Source organism: Hippoglossus hippoglossus, chromosome 19 (genome assembly GCF_009819705.1).
Source record: "Hippoglossus hippoglossus isolate fHipHip1 chromosome 19, fHipHip1.pri, whole genome shotgun sequence".
In the NCBI taxonomy this organism is placed as follows: Eukaryota; Metazoa; Chordata; class Actinopteri; order Pleuronectiformes; family Pleuronectidae; genus Hippoglossus; species Hippoglossus hippoglossus.
The window spans coordinates 3,490,817-3,509,108 of record NC_047169.1 but is presented as its reverse complement, the minus strand read 5'-3'; the positions used below and the strand labels follow the sequence as shown (position 1 = coordinate 3,509,108).

The 18,292-nt window shown below is 43.0% G+C and overlaps 2 protein-coding genes across 2 annotated transcripts in view; both read left to right on the top strand.

Moving 5' to 3' along the window:
* The first annotated feature begins 49 nt into the window (after window positions 1–49).
* Window positions 50–8,379, top strand: prph2a (peripherin 2a (retinal degeneration, slow)). Its single transcript, XM_034570950.1, has 3 exons — window positions 50–1,843; window positions 3,327–3,573; window positions 6,332–8,379. Exons 1-3 carry the CDS (start codon window positions 1,263–1,265, stop codon window positions 6,530–6,532), a joined length of 1,029 nt encoding a protein of 342 aa, XP_034426841.1. The 5' UTR covers window positions 50–1,262; the 3' UTR covers window positions 6,533–8,379.
* A 5,403-nt stretch (window positions 8,380–13,782) lies between these two features.
* qki2 (QKI, KH domain containing, RNA binding 2) overlaps window positions 13,783–18,292 on the top strand; it is a 16,005-nt gene continuing 11,495 nt past the window's right edge. The window contains 3 exon segments of the mRNA XM_034570936.1: window positions 13,783–14,435; window positions 16,998–17,146; window positions 18,252–18,292. The exon segment at window positions 18,252–18,292 is cut by the window's right edge and continues 76 nt beyond it. Of these exon segments, the coding sequence (XP_034426827.1) occupies window positions 14,294–14,435; window positions 16,998–17,146; window positions 18,252–18,292 (332 nt within the window). The 5' untranslated portion in view covers window positions 13,783–14,293.

Genomic DNA, 18,292 nt, shown 5'->3' with positions numbered 1-18,292 from the left:
GCCGTGAACATTTGTGAGCAGATTTATGTGGTTTAAAAGGAAGAAATAATTCCACATAATTTTAAAGATGCAGTTTTTAAAAACCTCTAAATATGCAGTACATCGAGGGGCTGGGATTCACAGTAGAACTGCTGCAGTAAGCAACTCTCGTGTGGTCACGGTGAAGTCCAAGTCAAAACACTCCGGGGAAAAGCCTTGACTCTGATCAGCGAACGTATCTGGCTCATGTTTGTGCCAGATACGACAGTAACGGCCAAGACAAGACAACAAGTAAAGTTCATTACTGAGACAACGTAAATCACTTCAATACATTAATACGCTTTGACAGATCTTGTTTTCCACAAGTATCTTATATGCTTAAATATTTATCAATGTGTGACCACATGTTTTTATCTAAGAAGCTAGTGTCAGATTTGAGTTTATGACTGAATTCTTCACATATAGATAGAGATGGTTTGATTTGGGATCCTGAAAGCTCGTGTTCGTCTGAATGTGTAATTGGGGCTTTATTAACTCAGCCTATTTGCTCCACTGGGAAGACGTCCGGTCTCTTGAACTGGTCGACCAATACCTGTGAATGGGTATGGACCATTAATAGCGTCACTTTCATGTAAGTGGAACTTGTCAGAGCTTCAGCTGACGCCTCAACAGCCACTAGTGTGTTCAATCAAGGCAACTATGACCACGTGAAAAGCTCAAACCAATTATGGCCCCTGATAGCGGCTTACTACCGGGCTCATCTTGTGTGGAGGGATTTCTCTAAATTGGATCAGGCTACTTACAGGGGCTTACCATGACGTACTGTAACTTTGAGTTTAATCATGAGGATCCTCGGCAATCTTCCGCCTCTCAGAGAGAACGGAACATCGCGATAAGCCTCGCCCGTGTGTCAAGGAAGGAAAACTTGGTAAAAGTTGCTGAAAACAAAGCTTTGTGAAGTTTGAAGGTTCCGTCACGATGGCAGAGGAGACAGCTTTGAAGAAATAACACTCCTGTGATCCACCGGGGTCGTCCAGGGTTCTTCATCTCTGCTCCTTCGCTGTGGGATGGATTACCGCCTGAGCTGATTCTGCTTCCTGCTGGACCAGCCAGAGGAGACCCTGACAACCAAGAGACTGGGAAGCTAGGACTAACAGGTTGGCACCGTCAAGAGCGTTTATCCAAACTGAGTTGCAAAGTTTAAACTCGGAGTTCCTGCTGATCTACATCGTCGTTTGACTCCTCTTTTTCTGCACAGGCAAGGACACACCTCGGATTGAACAATGGCTTTGATGTTGGTCAAGTTCGATCTGAAAAAGCGAGTGAAGCTCGCTCAGACGGTCTGGTTCATGTACTGGTTTGCTGTAATGGCCGGCGTGCTGGTGTTCAGCATGGGTCTGTTCTTTAAGATCGAGCTGAGAAAGCGCTCGGAACTCATGGACAACAACGAGAGCCACTTCTTACCCAACCTGCTCATAGTTATGGGTCTAATAACGTGCGGCATCAATGCCTTTGGAGGAAAGGTCTGCTACGACTCGCTGGACCCTTCCAAGTTCGTAAAGTGGAAGCCCATGTTGAAGTCCTTCCTGGTGGTGTGCGTGGTCTTGAACGGTCTGCTGCTCGTGACGACTCTGCTGTGCTTCTTGATGAAGATCCCTCTGCAGTTCACCCTGGCCGAGGGGCTGAGGAACGGCATGAAGTACTACAAGGACACGGACACACCGGGCCGCTGTTACATGAAGAGGACCCTGGACCTGATGCAGATGGAGTTTCGTTGCTGCGGGAACGACCAATACAGAGATTGGTTCGAGATTCAGTGGGTCAGCAACCGCTACCTGGACTTCAGCGCAAAGGAAGTCAAAGAGTAAGTGACAAAGATTCACAATCCTTCATAATAACCTGTAAAGATCGTTGATATGTGACGTGACAGTGAAATGACTCTTCAGCTCAGAGAGATTGTCATTGAACCTTTGGGCATCAAGATGGCGGCTGCCGAAGGTACAGTGCTTCTGTGCAAAGTTAAGAGTTCAGTATAAGTGGATTGGAGGTGAAGGTAGGTCAGGGCAGTGTATTATTCACTTTCCTCCCCTGGGGATTACCGCCTCAGAAAGGGTGACAGCAACAGGCAGCAACTGGGCCGTGGCGTTGGGGCCTGGGAGGGCAGAGGAGGTTACTAGGCAGTTCTATGGATAAAGACAAGGGGAGGGGCTTTGGTGATTAGCTGCAGAAAACGATATGAAGGTCAAGAGTGGGATTATAAAGTGATTGTTTCAATGCAGTGACACGTGGCCACTTTTTTGTGTTGACATTTATCGATTGATTGGTCGATTTCAGCAACAAGAACCAGTTTTCTTTGCAAGGACAGCTGTGACGAGGGCGGTTTTGCGCATTGGCACATAATTAGTGCTTAATCTCCAGGATTACTTCTATATGTCCTTCAAGAATCAGTGTCCTGTTTAATCAGCGGGGGGCCTGGAAACGCTCCAGGGACAACGTCTGAAAAAACACAGTTTTGGCTGGGATTTTAAAATCAGTATTAAAAGTGGCTGCCTGATTATAAAGAGGCCGTGATTGGTGGCACTTTCTATGCTTGTGGAGGCCTTTGTTAATAGGTAATTTGAAGTTTTCAAGTTAAATCCCCTCGTCTTTTCCTTTTGAACCAATTTCAAATCATCCATTTAAATTGATTATGCATTAATTCATATCCAGCATTCCTGTACATTTTGTGGTGTTGATCGACCGAAGTGTTACATGTGAAACTATTTTGGGCTTCGATCTTCCAAGAAATCACTGATCCATATCGAACCGTCTCAAGTCTTTGTGATCCAATCACACTCGTCTTTCCATTGACCTACAACTTTCAATCACAGCTGAGATCTTTATTGAGCACTGACTGAAATACTGAAGCACATTTTCAACCAGAAAACATTTATTTGCCCTGAACGATAAAGAGACCCTTTAATTAAAATTCAAGTAATCGTACTCTGTGTGATAAATAGGCCTTCTTAATAGACTGAATACAAAATAAGTAATACACATCACTTCATCAGCTCCTTACTTTGTGAGTCTAATATATTTGATAAAAGACTGTTTATTGTTGTGGTAAGAATATGTGGTATTTTATTGTAAAGTACAATAACACCACTTACTGTGGCCGAGAAGTTCAGCTGCGCAACATTCCAATTTAATATTGGTTATTTTTGGTTGAAGATAGATCCAACTTGGCCCCTCTAATTATACTTCATATAGCTCACACAACACTTTAGCTCACACAACAATATAATAAGCTCCTGACCTCTCGACCACCTCCAGCCCATCATAACATGACACTGCTTCATTCCTCTCAGCCGCATCAGCAGCAATGTGGACGGCCAGTACCTGATGGACGGAGTCCCGTTCAGCTGCTGTAACCCCAGCTCCCCGAGACCCTGCATCCAGCTGCAGATGACCAACAACTCTGCCTACTACAGCTACGACCACTACACCGAGGAGCTCAACGTGTGGCGGCGCGGCTGCCGTGAAGCCCTGCTGTCCTACTACGGCGGCTTGATGAACACCATCGGAGCCTTAGTGTTGCTGATCACTATGCTGGAGGTCAGACCCACAGAAGCACAAACACGAATAGAGAAGAATTCATGCAAATGTGATAAATATTCCTCCTGACTTCAAACTGTTTAGCTAAAGAAATAGTTTGACTAACTAACTTAATTACAGGAGTACATCTACACCGACCACTGCACAGGAAACTAGAGAGTTCAAACCTCCCAGAGGTCCAAAAGCCACAAGACACACCAAATTGAACATAGTCATAAATATCAGTCTCCTAAATATACTTATGATTTCCCAGGAAATTGGTGATAATGTCAAAAAAAGCTGTATGTCACAATGTTAAAGAAAGTGAAAATGGGTTCCTCCATGATCTATACAGCATCCTCCTACTAACTTTCCTCATAATCTGTCGGGGAGTTGTTTGTGCAATGCTGCTAAAAGAAATGAAACTGAAAACAAACACCGTGCCAGAGTTAACAAGTTTGGATGAGTCCTAAGAAAAGCCATTTCTCAGAAGTGGGGTAATTAACCAGAAGTGCATTTATCAAACCAACCAGTTAGTCTTGATACTTAAAGTCTTTTCTCTCTGGAACAAATGAAAAATACAGTTTGAAAACACTTGCTCGGTGCTGCCCCCTAGACCTGGAGAGCAGAAAACACTTGAGGGTTGGAGAAAATTTCAGTTTAATCCAACAGTCAAAGGAAATAATATTGAGAGACATGATTCCACTTTTGAAAATGAACTTGTTGTTTTACAAGAGGAAATACATGGTGACTAAGTGGATGTTTTTGAAAATGCACATCTGGTTAACTTCTTAATTTCTGTGATAGGTTTTATCCACAAGAAAAGTACCTAAAAGTCTGATAGACTTTTGTTTTGCACTATTAGGAGTAATAGGTGGATCCTACTGTTCTGAGCAATTACATGGCTCCATTTAAATGGAAATATCAGCTTTTAAAACTTTATTTTATGAAAGTCTAAATGATCCTATTTCAGTCCAAATCCAAACTTTAGATTTACCACCTTTATCTGACATTTATAAAAAAAATCTACTGACCACACAAGTCTCCCCCTTCATTGCAGTGTCAGTGTTTCCACTTCTCACTTTAGGATTAGTTACGATATCACAAATTAGTATGAGATCGCCTTCAAAGTTTAAGATGAGCAGATGGAAACTTTCCCCGTTCAGCAGATACATGTGGAAACACAAGCGTCAGTCTGCAAGCAACAATAATCAAAACAGTTTGAAGCAGAATGGGTGTTTTCCAATAAAATTCAGGGGAGAGCTCAGGAGTCAGACGAGGACTTTGAGGACTTAGCAGCGAGAAGTGAGGTGAAGAGCCTGAGAACAAACATGTAAAGCCTCGACCCAGTTGGCAGCGGCGTCGCCCATCGCCTCCTTCCTTTCTTCCCCTCTCCACGTTCCACCCCCCGCTGTCGTCTCTATCCACTTACAGCATCTCCTTCCCAAACAACTCTTATCCTCTTTACCTGACTGTGGTTCCTCCTGCCCTACTCTCAGGTTACCCTGTGCCGCCTCTCCCACGTATGGATGTGCAGCTTAACGACAGCCGCTCACCTGATACTTTCTGCCCATCCTGTTATTCTGCAGCAGCCAAACGGCCTCTCTGCTCCCTGCAGCTGTCACTGCCAACATCTGTTGTTGTTGTTGTTGTTGTTGTTGTTGAGAGGTTCCAGTTCCTGTATCACCTCGTGCAGACGTTAAATAGGACAGGTTAGATAAAGCCACTGTACCAGAAGTGCTGCAGACAAACCCTTGATCTAAAAACGTGGATTGAGGTGATGTATGGAAGCTGATCAACAGACGGAGAGTCTGAGGAATCCCAGATTTAAGAATAGTTACACAAGAGTCTGTTTGCCGACACAGATAGCCGACTCTGAGATGGAGTGATCTGTCATAAGGACAGACCCACTTCCTGATCTGACTTTTTACCTTCTTATTGATGAGGCCTTCAGGCTGTAGACAACTTCAAGAAATCTGAAATATATAAATAAATATATAAACTCACTTCACATATGAATAGAAACATGTGCAAACAATTTATAATGTATAATCTGTGTTTTGTCAATCAATCAGTTCAACTCTATTTTAAAAGCACTTTTCTTACAAAGAATGTCACGCAAAGTGCTTTACAGAATAAAAGCATAAAAAAATTATATCTTCACCCATCCACCCAACTCCATCCACACAAAGGATAAAATAAAATGATATAATGATGAAACGATAAATGTGATCAGTAAAAGATAAAATAATAAAATACGTAAAAAGATCATGACACGATAAGAATAATAAAACAAAACTAGAGATAAAAAGTAAGATATAAAATGTAAAACAATTCAGAGAAAAATAAGTAACTGAATAACTAAATGAAATAGAATAAAATAATTTATCTGTGAAATGCATGAATAATAAGAGACATAAATTAATAAAATATATAAATTTATCAAAAGATTTAAACTAAAAGTCTGACTTGAGTTTGCCTTTAAAAACATTATATAAAATTACAAATTACATCTACATGTATAATATCTCTTTATCTCTTTGTGTCACACATGCCTAGCTAAAGGATTTTCAAAATAAGGCTATAACTAAGAACTATTTTCATTATCTGCATTGTTTTTAAATGATTGATTAATCTTCTCGATGTCTTCTTGCCTCTGATTGAGTGTAAAAAAGCCCCAAACCCTAAAACCGTTGCTCATCCTCGCCCAGAAGGTGACACAGTGATTCCTAAAGGCCCAAGTTTGAATCTATCTGATGCGTGTCCCCGTCCTCTGCAGGTTTCCGTGACTGTGGGCCTGCAGTACGTCAACAGCTCCCTGTCCACCCTGGTCAACCCGGAGGACCCGGAGAGCGAGAGCGAGGGCTGGATCCTGGAGAAGACGGTGAAGGAGACGTTCAGCGACATCATGGCCAACATGAAGGCCATGGGCAAAGGGGGCAAGGTGGATGAGGGCGGCGACGCACCAGCGGAAAGCTGAGCGAACCCCTCCTGCAAAAACTGACACCACTCCCACCGGAAGAGGAGAGCGAGGGGACGTGTGAGATTTTTTTTCTACCAACATTTATTATTATATAGACACTACCCACACACACATTTGGCTTTGAACTCCTTTTAAACGGACTCCTTTACAAATGGACTGGCATTAATAAAATACTGTATATCCAAACATAGAGGGAGATCACGAGTAGGTCGAGTTGTGTTTTTGATTTTTCCCCCCAAATTAAGCAAGCTCTGTCTTTTGCTTCACAGCAATCTTTTAAAGAGGTTTTCAGTTTTGGTGTCTGATGTTCTGTGGATTTGGATTTATGGTTTTTCCACAAAAAAAAAAGGTGCAAATGGACAAGTCAAGTAAATACGAACATTGTGTGAGGTGAGACCGACATTAGAGCCCGACCGATATTAATATTTGTGGCCGATACTGATATTAGGGAGTAAAAAAATTTCCACACCGTTGTATAGCTCCCAATATACTTAAAAAGGATATTAAGATGCCGTTATCAGATTCAAAATGTAATTGAGACATGATATTTGACACGTTATTAAAAATAACTATAAATAAAAAGAAAACACAACTGCAACCAAATATATAGAACTTGAAAAAAACTAATTTCAGAACATAAATGCACATCCTTTCTGCATTATCCTGTAAAATACAAGTTTTCACATCAGCAAACACAAACGCAGACACCAATATGTTTGTGAAATACTCAAATTTGACAAATATTTACTGTTAAATCTGTCGGGCTCTAATACAGAAGTAATATCTCCTTGGGATGGTTGTTGGATAGTTTGATGGGGATGGTGGTTGCCATGCAGCCTCCCCCTGTCATGGAGCCAGAGGTGCAGATGGAAGATATTTCCATCCCAAAGAAACGCGGCGTGTTATTCTCATTGACGGGTCTGTTGTGCTTTTGGCTACAAAAGTCTCCAGACAAACACTCCAGCCCACGTCTGTCCACGATGGCGACTGGAGAAGCTCCTGAGACGGAGTCAAATTCTAAATTGAAGGAATCGGTGTGAGTTTTGCGTGGATGTTTAGGCGCAGCGGTGGAAGAGGGAGGGATGGGCGTCAGGAGGCGAGCTTCAGAGAGCAGCAGGGGAAACTCCGAACCCGCGGAGGATGACTCAAATTGGCAGCTAAATCTTGGCTCTTCACCCCCTGTCCTGTAATCTCACACCCTCTCTGACGCTTCCCCTGTTCGTTTACTCTCTGTATATTGACACATATGTATGTATATTCTAACAACCGGGTTGCTGTCTTTGTACATAGTGTAGAAATGACGATAAAAAAATTTAACTTTTTTAAAAAAACACAACCTAATTAAGCTAAACCTTTTATTTAAATCCATGTAAAGTTTCTCTTTTCCATATGATTTTTCTTTGTCTGTGTAGAGCAGAGATCATGCTGACTGTGTACATGAATAAAGGATTTTAGAGATGTGATCTGACACTGGAATGATGACGTCATGGTGTCCCGACCTTGAGCGGCACAGACCTGAGGTGGAGCGGCGAGGCGTGCTGTGAGTGACGCAGGGTTCCTGATTAAGTCAATAGGATAAGGACAATTAAGGCATTACTGCTTTCACATGGACATGGGATGACTCTTCACATGTCTAGTGTAAGGACGTATGTGTGTGTGTGTGTGTGTGTGTGTGTGTGTGTGTGTGTTTTGCTTGGTGAAGGGGGCTACACAAACTAAATAGTGCATGTACTGTATTTCTAAGTGACTTTTCTGGGTAAAAGTTTCACTGGAATTGAATTTCTGCCGTAAAAAATGATCTTTGACCTCAGAGATTTCAAGTAATTTTGATTAAAAGCAACCAAAAGGCCCAGTTTTTCCATTCTACTGAAGCACAGTCCTCTTTAAAACACGTGCATCTGAACTTAGATCCACATGTTCTGCAGAAATGAGGAATAAGGAGCCATGATATCAAAGTCAATGTGGCTCAGGAGGCAGATGATGTGGGCGGGTGAAGCTGCAGAGAGTCAGTGGGAGCGGTAAAGAGGCCAAACTCTGAGCGGTATTTTTGTTGGACCAAAGCACATAACCGGCGCTGAGCAGATAAGAAGCCTAATCGGCTTTAGATTAGCATGAGCCCCTCAGCCAGGTGAGCAGGTGATGTCCTACTGCAGGACTCACGTCACAGAGACAGACACAGAGACACAGAGACACAGAGACACAGACAGATAGATAGACAGACAGACAGACAGACAGACAGACAGACAGGAGAAAGTAAAGACGCCCTTCAGGGAACAAACTGATTTGAGATTAAGACTTAAGATCGTTTTCACAAATAACGTTTAACATGTGCAAACTGGGGAGTGAGAAGATCTTCAGATCCTTTGCTGAAATAAAAGTACTTTAATACAAGTAAAAAGTCCTGCATTAAAATAATACAGAGTAGTTTCCAAAGTAGAAGTACTCATTATTACTACCTGTAATATACTGTGATTATCATAGACTTTCACATTTAACTTGACAATGTTATCAAAAATAAGACAGTGAGTACTATACAATATCATATAACAGTACTTTAATTGGGTACTGTATGATGCTTTATAAACTACACACTTTTACTTGTGTATATATACACACAGCTGCTCCCATAGAGACAACTCCCAAACTGAAGAAACACTAATAAGCTGCAGACGTCCTCCTGTGTGTCGACTGCATTCTGCTGCTCTCTGTTGGTAACTGCAGGAAACAAACTGAGACCCACACTGAGTGTGTGTGAATCTACTCAAACATCTCCCACTGTAATAATCTAATGTGAGGTCAGTATGGAAGAATATGAGGGCCAAACATAGTGACAAAAGTAGAAGAGGAAGTTTTTTATTTTTTTGTATTTTAAGAAGAAAGCAGAACTAAATCAGTGGAAAATGTCTGGTATTTTTTCTGGTATTTTGGGAATGAAGTTGAAATGTTGAGCAACCGACAGCTGAATGAGTGTCCTGCTAAATCTCTTCAACGTCCTGTCACTGATTATCACACTAAAAAGATCTGGAATTATCCTTTTTTTATAAAACACTGAGGAACAACTTTAGATGTTTGATATACTCCTAAAACTTTAACTTTAATCTTTGTATTTCAAGTTCATTATCAACACTTTGACCTCATTCTTAATTAACTAAATTAAATAACAAACCTCTGATATAGCTCTGCTGTCTTCTTGACATTTTAACTTTATTCTCCAGCTGCAAAATCCCCTTTTCCTTCGGCCTCACCCTGATACTCAGCTGATTCTCTTTTAAACTCTCTCTGACACTCCCTCTGCTCACAGCTCGACTTTTACTCTCTGCAGATGGAATTTATTTAGACTCCAAACATCTTGCAAACTTCCTCTGGGCCTTTGGCAAACTCGGTGACGTGCATCAAAACATCGGACCACTGACGTCTGATCATCTGCAGTTACACTACACGTCCATAAGAGGGCGTGTTTCCACCGTCGATAATGTAACAGGGGTGTTCTCCCCATTGGAAAAACTTTCAAAGGACATTTATGACTCAGTCTTCATCAAAGTATGAAAAAGAAAGACGCAATAATGTAGATTCATGTGTTGTGATGCATGAAGACACACAAACAGAATCATGACACTGACGAGGAGCTTCAGAATCTCCCTGTAATAAGTAAACACAACGGATTGTTACTGCATCAATCAATACAAATATACGTCATTAATCATTAATTGATTTATTGTTTGACTATTAATAATGAAAAGTGACCATCACGTCTTTACAGTCACTTCTTTGGTTTGGTTGTTTTATCCATTCAACAATCTCGTACCCAAAGAAATTCAAATTATAAAGATGCAAAAGTATGGAAAACATTAATAAATAAGGGATTACTAAGCGTAAAATATTCTGTTCATCATCATATGATTCGACATTCGAAAAGCAGCAAACATTTGAAAAGTGAATTCCAGAGGATGTTTAACAATTAGCCATAAATACAACTGATCGTTTATTAAAATGATCATCGATTATTGTTACAAACAAACAGTTCAAAACCAAACATATTCAATTCAGAATCATGTTAAACTGAGTAAAAGCAGCATTGTAGAAATAAAACTTGGAAAAGTGACATCTTCTTTGATCAATATTCAAAATGATCACTGTTTAATCATCTGTTGATTGACAAATTGATTAATCACATGACTTTTAAAGTACTAGAGTGGATTATTTTGAGTCTTTATGGGTAAAAAGACGTGTGAATGGAGAACATTAGGCGATTAATTAAAAAACAATGCGTGCAGAATGTGACGAACGCTCATTACTTATGCGCAGAGAAACTGCATTGATGAATACATGAGGGGGGGGGGGGGTGAATTATTCAGGCTGATAATGAACACGCAAAGTGTGGCGTCTTCACGGTGAGCGGGTGAGTGACAGGTGCTCCGACATGAACTGAGGTTACCGGTCGACCTTGAGGTTGGAGCCAAAAGGTCAGGAGCGCTGCCACGAATCACATCTCACTTTACACTCGGCTGTGGGCTGAATAAATATGGCAGACAGAAAGAAAAGCAGAGACAGGGGCCGAGAGCGAGAGAGGGAGGCCCGTGACTGGTAGATGTGTGGCCTGCTCAGAGGGGCATTGTTGGAGCTATGAGAGGACAATGCACTACCCCCGCCCTGAATACTCGCCATACCAGCTGACCAGCCATTACCAACACTGCTGCCCCGTTACAATTCCTGCAGCTCAGACTCACACACACACACACACACACATACACACACACACACACACACACACACACTCTCTCTATCTCTGCATCCCACAATCATAAGTTTAGTCTCACTTTGTCTGTAACAGTGGACAGAGGAGAAGAAACCAGGTGGGAGGCCGACTGTGACCAACAAAAGGCTAAAGTCAAGGCATGCATATTGTCTTGTGTGTGTCTGTGTGTGGGTGTGTGTGCGTGTGTGTGAGTGTGCACATGTGTGTGTGATTTACAGCGAGTTAACTTTAGATCCTAGCACCTATCTGTGCCTTCAGCAGCGGCAGCAGCAGCAGCAGCCGCCCTGTGAGGACAAACGCTCGGCTCACACCGTCTTATTATTTCAGGACGCTCGTCCACTAAAGTGCAAACTGAACAGGACGGTTTCTCGTTGTGTAAATGTTGTGTTCACAAGTTAAAGTGTTGTATTTGAGATCTGACTTGTAAATAAAAGTGTCGTCTGCATATTGTATTTTTAAAGTATCAGCAGTAAAAGTTGCATTATGTAGAATTACTCCTTTTAGTTTTATTATTCTTACTACTGATGTATTTATGTGTAACCAGCATTTTAATGATTGTGCTAGAGTTCATTTAAACGGCTTCATTTATTGCTGATTGGTTTCATTTAGTGGGACAATATTAAATTACTTAAGACAAAAGTACTTTATGTCAATGATTTCAAATAATAATAAAGATAAATAAATAGTTTATATGATTCATTAGAAAAGAGAGAGCTTCTCCTAACTTCTCCTGTGTGGCCATTTAAATCTTTATGTCATTTTATATCATTGTAAACTTTTTATTTCACCATTTCCTAACATAAAAGTTATGACAGATTTATTGATAGTGAAATTTGTCAGTGCTCTAAAGTTAATCTTCTCAGGTGTCATGTCTTGAGTATTTCAAGACCCTCAACCTCTTATTTAAGAAAACCACAAGAGAAAAGACTTTTTAAGGTTGTTTTATATCTGTTTGTGTCCCTAATGTATTTAAAGTCATTTTGTGTCTTGTTGTGTTTGTTTTTTGTGTCTCTCTGGGATTGTTTTTGTTGACTCTAGTAGTTCAACATATCTGGATGTGACTATCTGACATCTACAAACATCTAGTTTTGTCCAAGACACATATATTAATTTTACAATGATACTAAACAAAGTTGTGTTTCTTCTGGTGTGGTGTGTGTCTGTTTGTTGTAGTTGTGCCTCTGGTTGTGGTCGTGTTTTGTCTCTTTGCGGTTATTAATCATTCTGTTTGTCATTTTGTGTCTCGTCATGTTACTTTTCTGTCTCTTTGGGAAGGTTTTTTTTCACCCGCGCAGGTTTCACATCTATTTGTGGTTGTTTTGTGTTTCTCTGATGTGTGTTGTGTGTCTGTTGGTTGCAGTTTTGTTCCTGTTTTGTGTCTTGGTGGCACATTAGCAGTCATTTTGTTGGCTTCTTCTTCTTCTCCGTGGCTGTTTGGATCATATTAGAATCCCTCTGTGGTTGATTCATGTTTCTTTGCAGTGGTTTTATATCTCCTCGTTAATTTATGTCTCATTGTTGAAGTTGTTCATCTCCTCGTGGTCATTTTGTGCGACTTTGTTGCTCTTTTGCATCTTGTTGATATAGTTGCGAGTCTTTGTAGCCATTCAAAATCTATTTGTAGCAGTTTTGCGTCTCTTTGTAGTCGTCCTGTCCCGTTCCGTTTGAACTGCGCTCTGCGACTTTCAAACAAGACTTGTTAGGAGTCACTTCACACAGAGACCATGGGGCCTCTTTGACCTCTCAGCCCCTCCGACCCGAGCCTCAGTCTGATGTGAGGTGTTTATGATTCTTGTTTTAAGATCATACAGCTGCGGCGCCGGCTCCGTGCACGAGCAGATGTGGTGGAGTGACAACAACAATATTTCCATCTGATGTGTTATAAAGTGAGTGAAAATGGAAATGATAAAAAATGAATGCAACTTAGGTACAGCACACACAGACAGACACACACACACACACACACACACACAAAACTCCATGACTTCAGAGGACATTACATTGACGTACATTCATTTCCCGGAGACTCACTTTAACTATAACCATATAGTTACTACTTGCCTAACCTTAACCTAACCTAAACTTAAACTAAACCTTAACTTAACATAAACTAAACATAAACTTGACCTAAAACTAAATCTAACCTTAACTTAAACCTAAACTAAACCTAACTTAACCTAACTTAGCCTTAAAACATGTCTTTACCTTAAAATATAATGATTAATGTTATGGGGACTTGCTTTTTGTCCCAATAATGTGACACACACGCACACACACGCACACACTCACTCACACGCACACAAACACACACACACATGCTTGTTGTAGAACAGGTGCACATACCTATGCAGAGCTGTTGAATTGTTATGTCTCTGGTGTGTGTGTGTGTGTGTGTGTGCGTGCGTGTGAGAGAGAGAGAGAGATGGGGGAGACGCGGTGGGGATCTGTTGCGTGCACGAGCACGAGCCTCCTCCCCTCTGTGGCGGTGCGCGCTCCCGGCAGCCCACTCGTGCTGCTGTGGTACAGTGGTCATATGATCGGGAGTCGAACCCCGCTGCACAGACACCGACAGCCCGGCTGGACACAGGCGGAAGAACCGGGGCGGAGGAAACGGTCACAGGGTCGAGCTGAAGCCGCTGGAGAAGTGCGTGGAGTCGGTCACAAGTGTCACACCGAGCCCCCAGCTCCCTCCTGCGGGAAAGAAGTTTGTCAAACTCCGCTCAGAGTCGCACAGTGGAGGGGGAACGATTCGGAAGAAGCAGGGGCCCCACGCACGAACTTAACCGAGGGACAGTCGATTTAACCGGGGCTGAGATTTGAGTTTCATCCGCCGGTGAGCGGGTCGCGGCCGGTGGGATCCCCCCGGGCTCCTTGCATCGCTTGTCGGGGCGTTTCTAACTCTCTTTCCTCCCCTCTTTCCTCAAACAAAACTTAAAATTTATTTTCACCACCCTAACTTTCTCCCACCTGTCTGGGTGACTTTCCCCGCTGAAGAGGAAGCCATGGTCGGGGAGACAGAGGTGAAGGAGAGACCCAAGTCCAACCCGGACTATCTCATGCAGCTGATGAACGACAGGAAGGTGATGAGCTCGCTGCCCAACTTCAGCGGCATCTTCACGCATCTGGAGCGGCTGCTGGATGAAGGTAAGCCGGCCTCCTGCTCCCGGGAGGACTCCTCAGCACCTCTCACACCACAGAGGGAGTAACAACAAATGATAATTAAAAAAAATAACAGTAATTGACTTTATTGACTCACTGTGACGCTGATTCCCTCCCAATTTAAAAAAATAAAGTAGTGATAAAGTAATAACTTGGTTTATTGTAAGGTTCACTTCCCAAAGCTGCGGCTGTAAATTCACAATCAATAATAAAAAACTTAATTGGATTTCTCCACTGCCTTAAGTCGCTATTGTAATTTATTGAGAGCAGCAATCTCTGTCTCACACACACACACACACACACACACACACACACACATACACACCAAAAGCCCTTCCCTCTCCCTCTCACTCACTCTCTGTCTCCATCACACACACACATGCACACACACGCACACACACGCAGTCAGTTGGTGATGGGAACAAACAGACAGTTGTTAGTCTTTCCCAGTGACCTAATGCGCAGGCTTATGTGAATGCTGCAGCCCATCCCTGAGCAGGAACGAGAGCGTGTCACTGTGTAAAGTATGTGACCTGAGGCTCCTCAGAGCACGGATCTCATCAGTCACCCTCCACTTGTTGATATCTAATATATTTCTTTTGTGAACAGCTTTTGAAATGACACAGACCCCGGCTCCCCGCACAGAGCCATTGTGTCCCCCCCCCCTCGTCTTCTTTAAAATGCCACATGTGTCCTCCTCTTTGAATGTCACTTTCCAGCTCTGGCTGCAGGCCACGGCGAGGAGGCCTGTTGTTGCCTCTGTTGTTGCACATCAGGATCCGCCCCGGGGTCCTGACTTTGTGCCTCTGTGACAAGTCCCGTGACGCAGCGAGGTCGCTCCTGCACCGGACGACCTCTGCAGCCTGACAAATAGATCGACTTAAAGCGTCTCCGGTTGTGTTCACGCCGACGACTCGCTCTCACACACGATAACGTGACACCCACGGTCAGAGCGAGAGCGCCGAGCCCATTTTTTCAGCCTGGCTGTGTCTCCCGGCTGAGTTATGTGGACGAGGCACTCGGGCAGAAGGGCCAGAAAAAGTTTGTGCAGGGTAATAAGAAAGGCTGCCACTCACACATATTGTTAGGGTGCGTGTTTGTTTGGCCTATAAATAAACCTATGACAGGTTGAAGTGTCAAGATAAGGCCTGCTACAGCTCACCCCTTTATCTTTCACCTCCTCTCCAGTCTCTTGTTCTTCTTTCACTTCTCATTTTCCTCCAGCGACTCGCTGTCTGTTCCAGCTGCAAAGACAAAAACCCTGCTTGCATGTGCAGATTCTTTTGTGTTTGTGTGTGTGTGTGTGTGTGTTTTTTATTTAATAGCCACTTTCCGCGTGTTCACAGGTCAGAATAGGTTATTAGAGGATCTTCGTCGTCACTGTAGCTGCGGCTGTAATTATAGCGTCCTACTGTAGTTATTATGGTCAGACTTATCACTCTCAGAGCAGGGAGACATGGCTGTCAGCCTGCTTAGGTCAGATGATATTTGTGCCCCAAGGCAGTTATTCTCTTCAGTGTGTGTGCGTGTGCGTGTGTGAGTTGAAACCCGGCCGTCCGCGTGCGCGTGTGTCGCGTTTGTGTTTGTGTGTGGTGCAGTAGTCAGTTATTATTGTGCTAGCGTGTCATTACAAAGGCATCAGAGGTTAGCATCGGTCATTGAGACTACCCTAAACAAACACACACGGGCAGACGCCGTCTCATTTGTGATGGCGCTCCTGCACCAAACCCCAGCCAAAAAAAATGACCTTTTAAGAAACCGAACTCGATGACAAAAATCTGCTAATTAAAATGATGAAACCGGGGAAGCAAACTTTACCCATTACTCTAAGACTACTCTGATAATTACAGATTGTTATTGGGTGTTTCCATGCTTTCTAGACCTGCAACGATTTATCAATTAATTAATCTAGACAAATTTGATTAACAGATCACGATTCTCCTGTGTGAACATTTGCCTTTTTCTGTTTTTAATCATCGTCAAATGCAAATCTCTGCGTTTCCTCAAAATAAGACGTAAGAAGACGGCGGCTCGGACAAACTGCCACTTCTGGCATTTTACAGACCTGCTGATGAATGATTTATCGATAATAAAAATAAGGCCAAATGCGCTCGGTGACATTTCTGTCTGGCGGTTGAATAACTGTCCTGCACCACAACTTCATAAACACTGGGTGGAGGAGTAGGTCACCGTGACCCCCCCCCCCCCACAAACATGTATGTTCTTCACTCACGTAATTTACAGAGTGCGGGGGGGAGTGACTGCTGGAGAACGACATAAAAAGATAGATATTATCAGTAATAAACGAGCCAGGGCTGCAAAGCATTCGCTGCTTAGATTCTAAACCGCGGTGCAGAATGCCTGTGCCTGTCTCACTGTCACATTTGGAGCCTCCTGTAACTCCGGTGACAGTGAGTCATCGTCCCTAAAAAACGGATGGTGTAAAGAAATGTGAAACGTCCCCACAAGTCCCCCCTGTGGACATTCTCTTGGACGTCCTCGTGTCGATGTGCTCAACTTTTTTTTTTTGTCTCTCCGTCTTCCTAGAAATCGGCAGGGTACGCAAGGACATGTACAACGACACGCTGAACGGCGGCATGTTCAACGGGCGGGACATGGAGGAGCTGCCCGAAGCCATCGGCCCCGTGGCTCAGCTGCAGGAGAAGCTCTACGTGCCGGTCAAGGAGTACCCCGACGTGAGTGAACAAATCCGTGACCTCTGACCTTTTTCAAAGAGTTGCTGTTTACTTTTCGCCGTCGTTACTTTTTATCTCCTCTTGGCTGCAGAAAAGTCAGAGTCCCACTTTTTAATCCCAGGCACCTTTTATCTAAAAGCTGCTTTCACTCTTGAGAACATCTGTGATCACACCCCATTACGTCATCGAGACTTAAAGTGGCAATAAAAAGGCAATATTTTCATTTCAATTTCTCGCAATGCGAGACAAGTTTCAGCATCGAATTTACATTAAAACATTTATAAGAGCTTTGAAAAGTGGATTAAGTTTATTCACCCCCAACACTGAGTCAAGTGTGATGACGGGAGTTCACCGTCCAGTCACGTCCCGGCTCACGCCAAGTACAGTTAAGCGCTTCGTTAGTATTGAAGAGTTGCGTTGATCCACGTTGAATGGCTCACATGACCTTCTACGTGCATCAGCTCGCCAATCACTGAATACAATGACAGGCTGTCCTCACTCACATGACAGGAGACTAACAGGACACCGCACGAGCACACGCACGAGCACAGAGAAACACACACACACACACACACGCACACACTGCAGTGCGCTGGAAAACTGTTGAGATCAGGGTTAAATTTAGAGAGCAGTTCCTCTATCTGGGTTTGTGTGTGTGTGTTGTTTGGGAGTCGAGGGTCGTCCCGGAGTGTGGCGCAACTCCGACAGAAGAAGTGAACGTTGGGTTAAACTCGGTTGAGGATTAAAGGAGGAAGGTGCTGAACAAATGTTATGAGAGGAGTGTATGACGGAGACAAGGAGTGTGGTTAAAAAAACACACACACACACACACACACAGAGGGGCAGCTGTCTAGTTAATCACTCAGTCTTAGTGACAGATAAGGTTAAGAGAACGTTGCTGTCCTGTCATACCACCGGCACCAGCCAGCACCCATATTATGAGCTATTTCTGTCTCTCTTCGTAATACACACACACACACACATCACTTCAAAGCCACACACTCACAGCACATGTAATCATACACACACATTGTCAAAACCATATCGTCTCTCCTCACCTCTGTTTATTTCTAATGAGTGTGTTTTGCTCCTTTTTTTCGTGTAGTTCAACTTCGTCGGGAGGATCCTGGGCCCTCGAGGACTCAC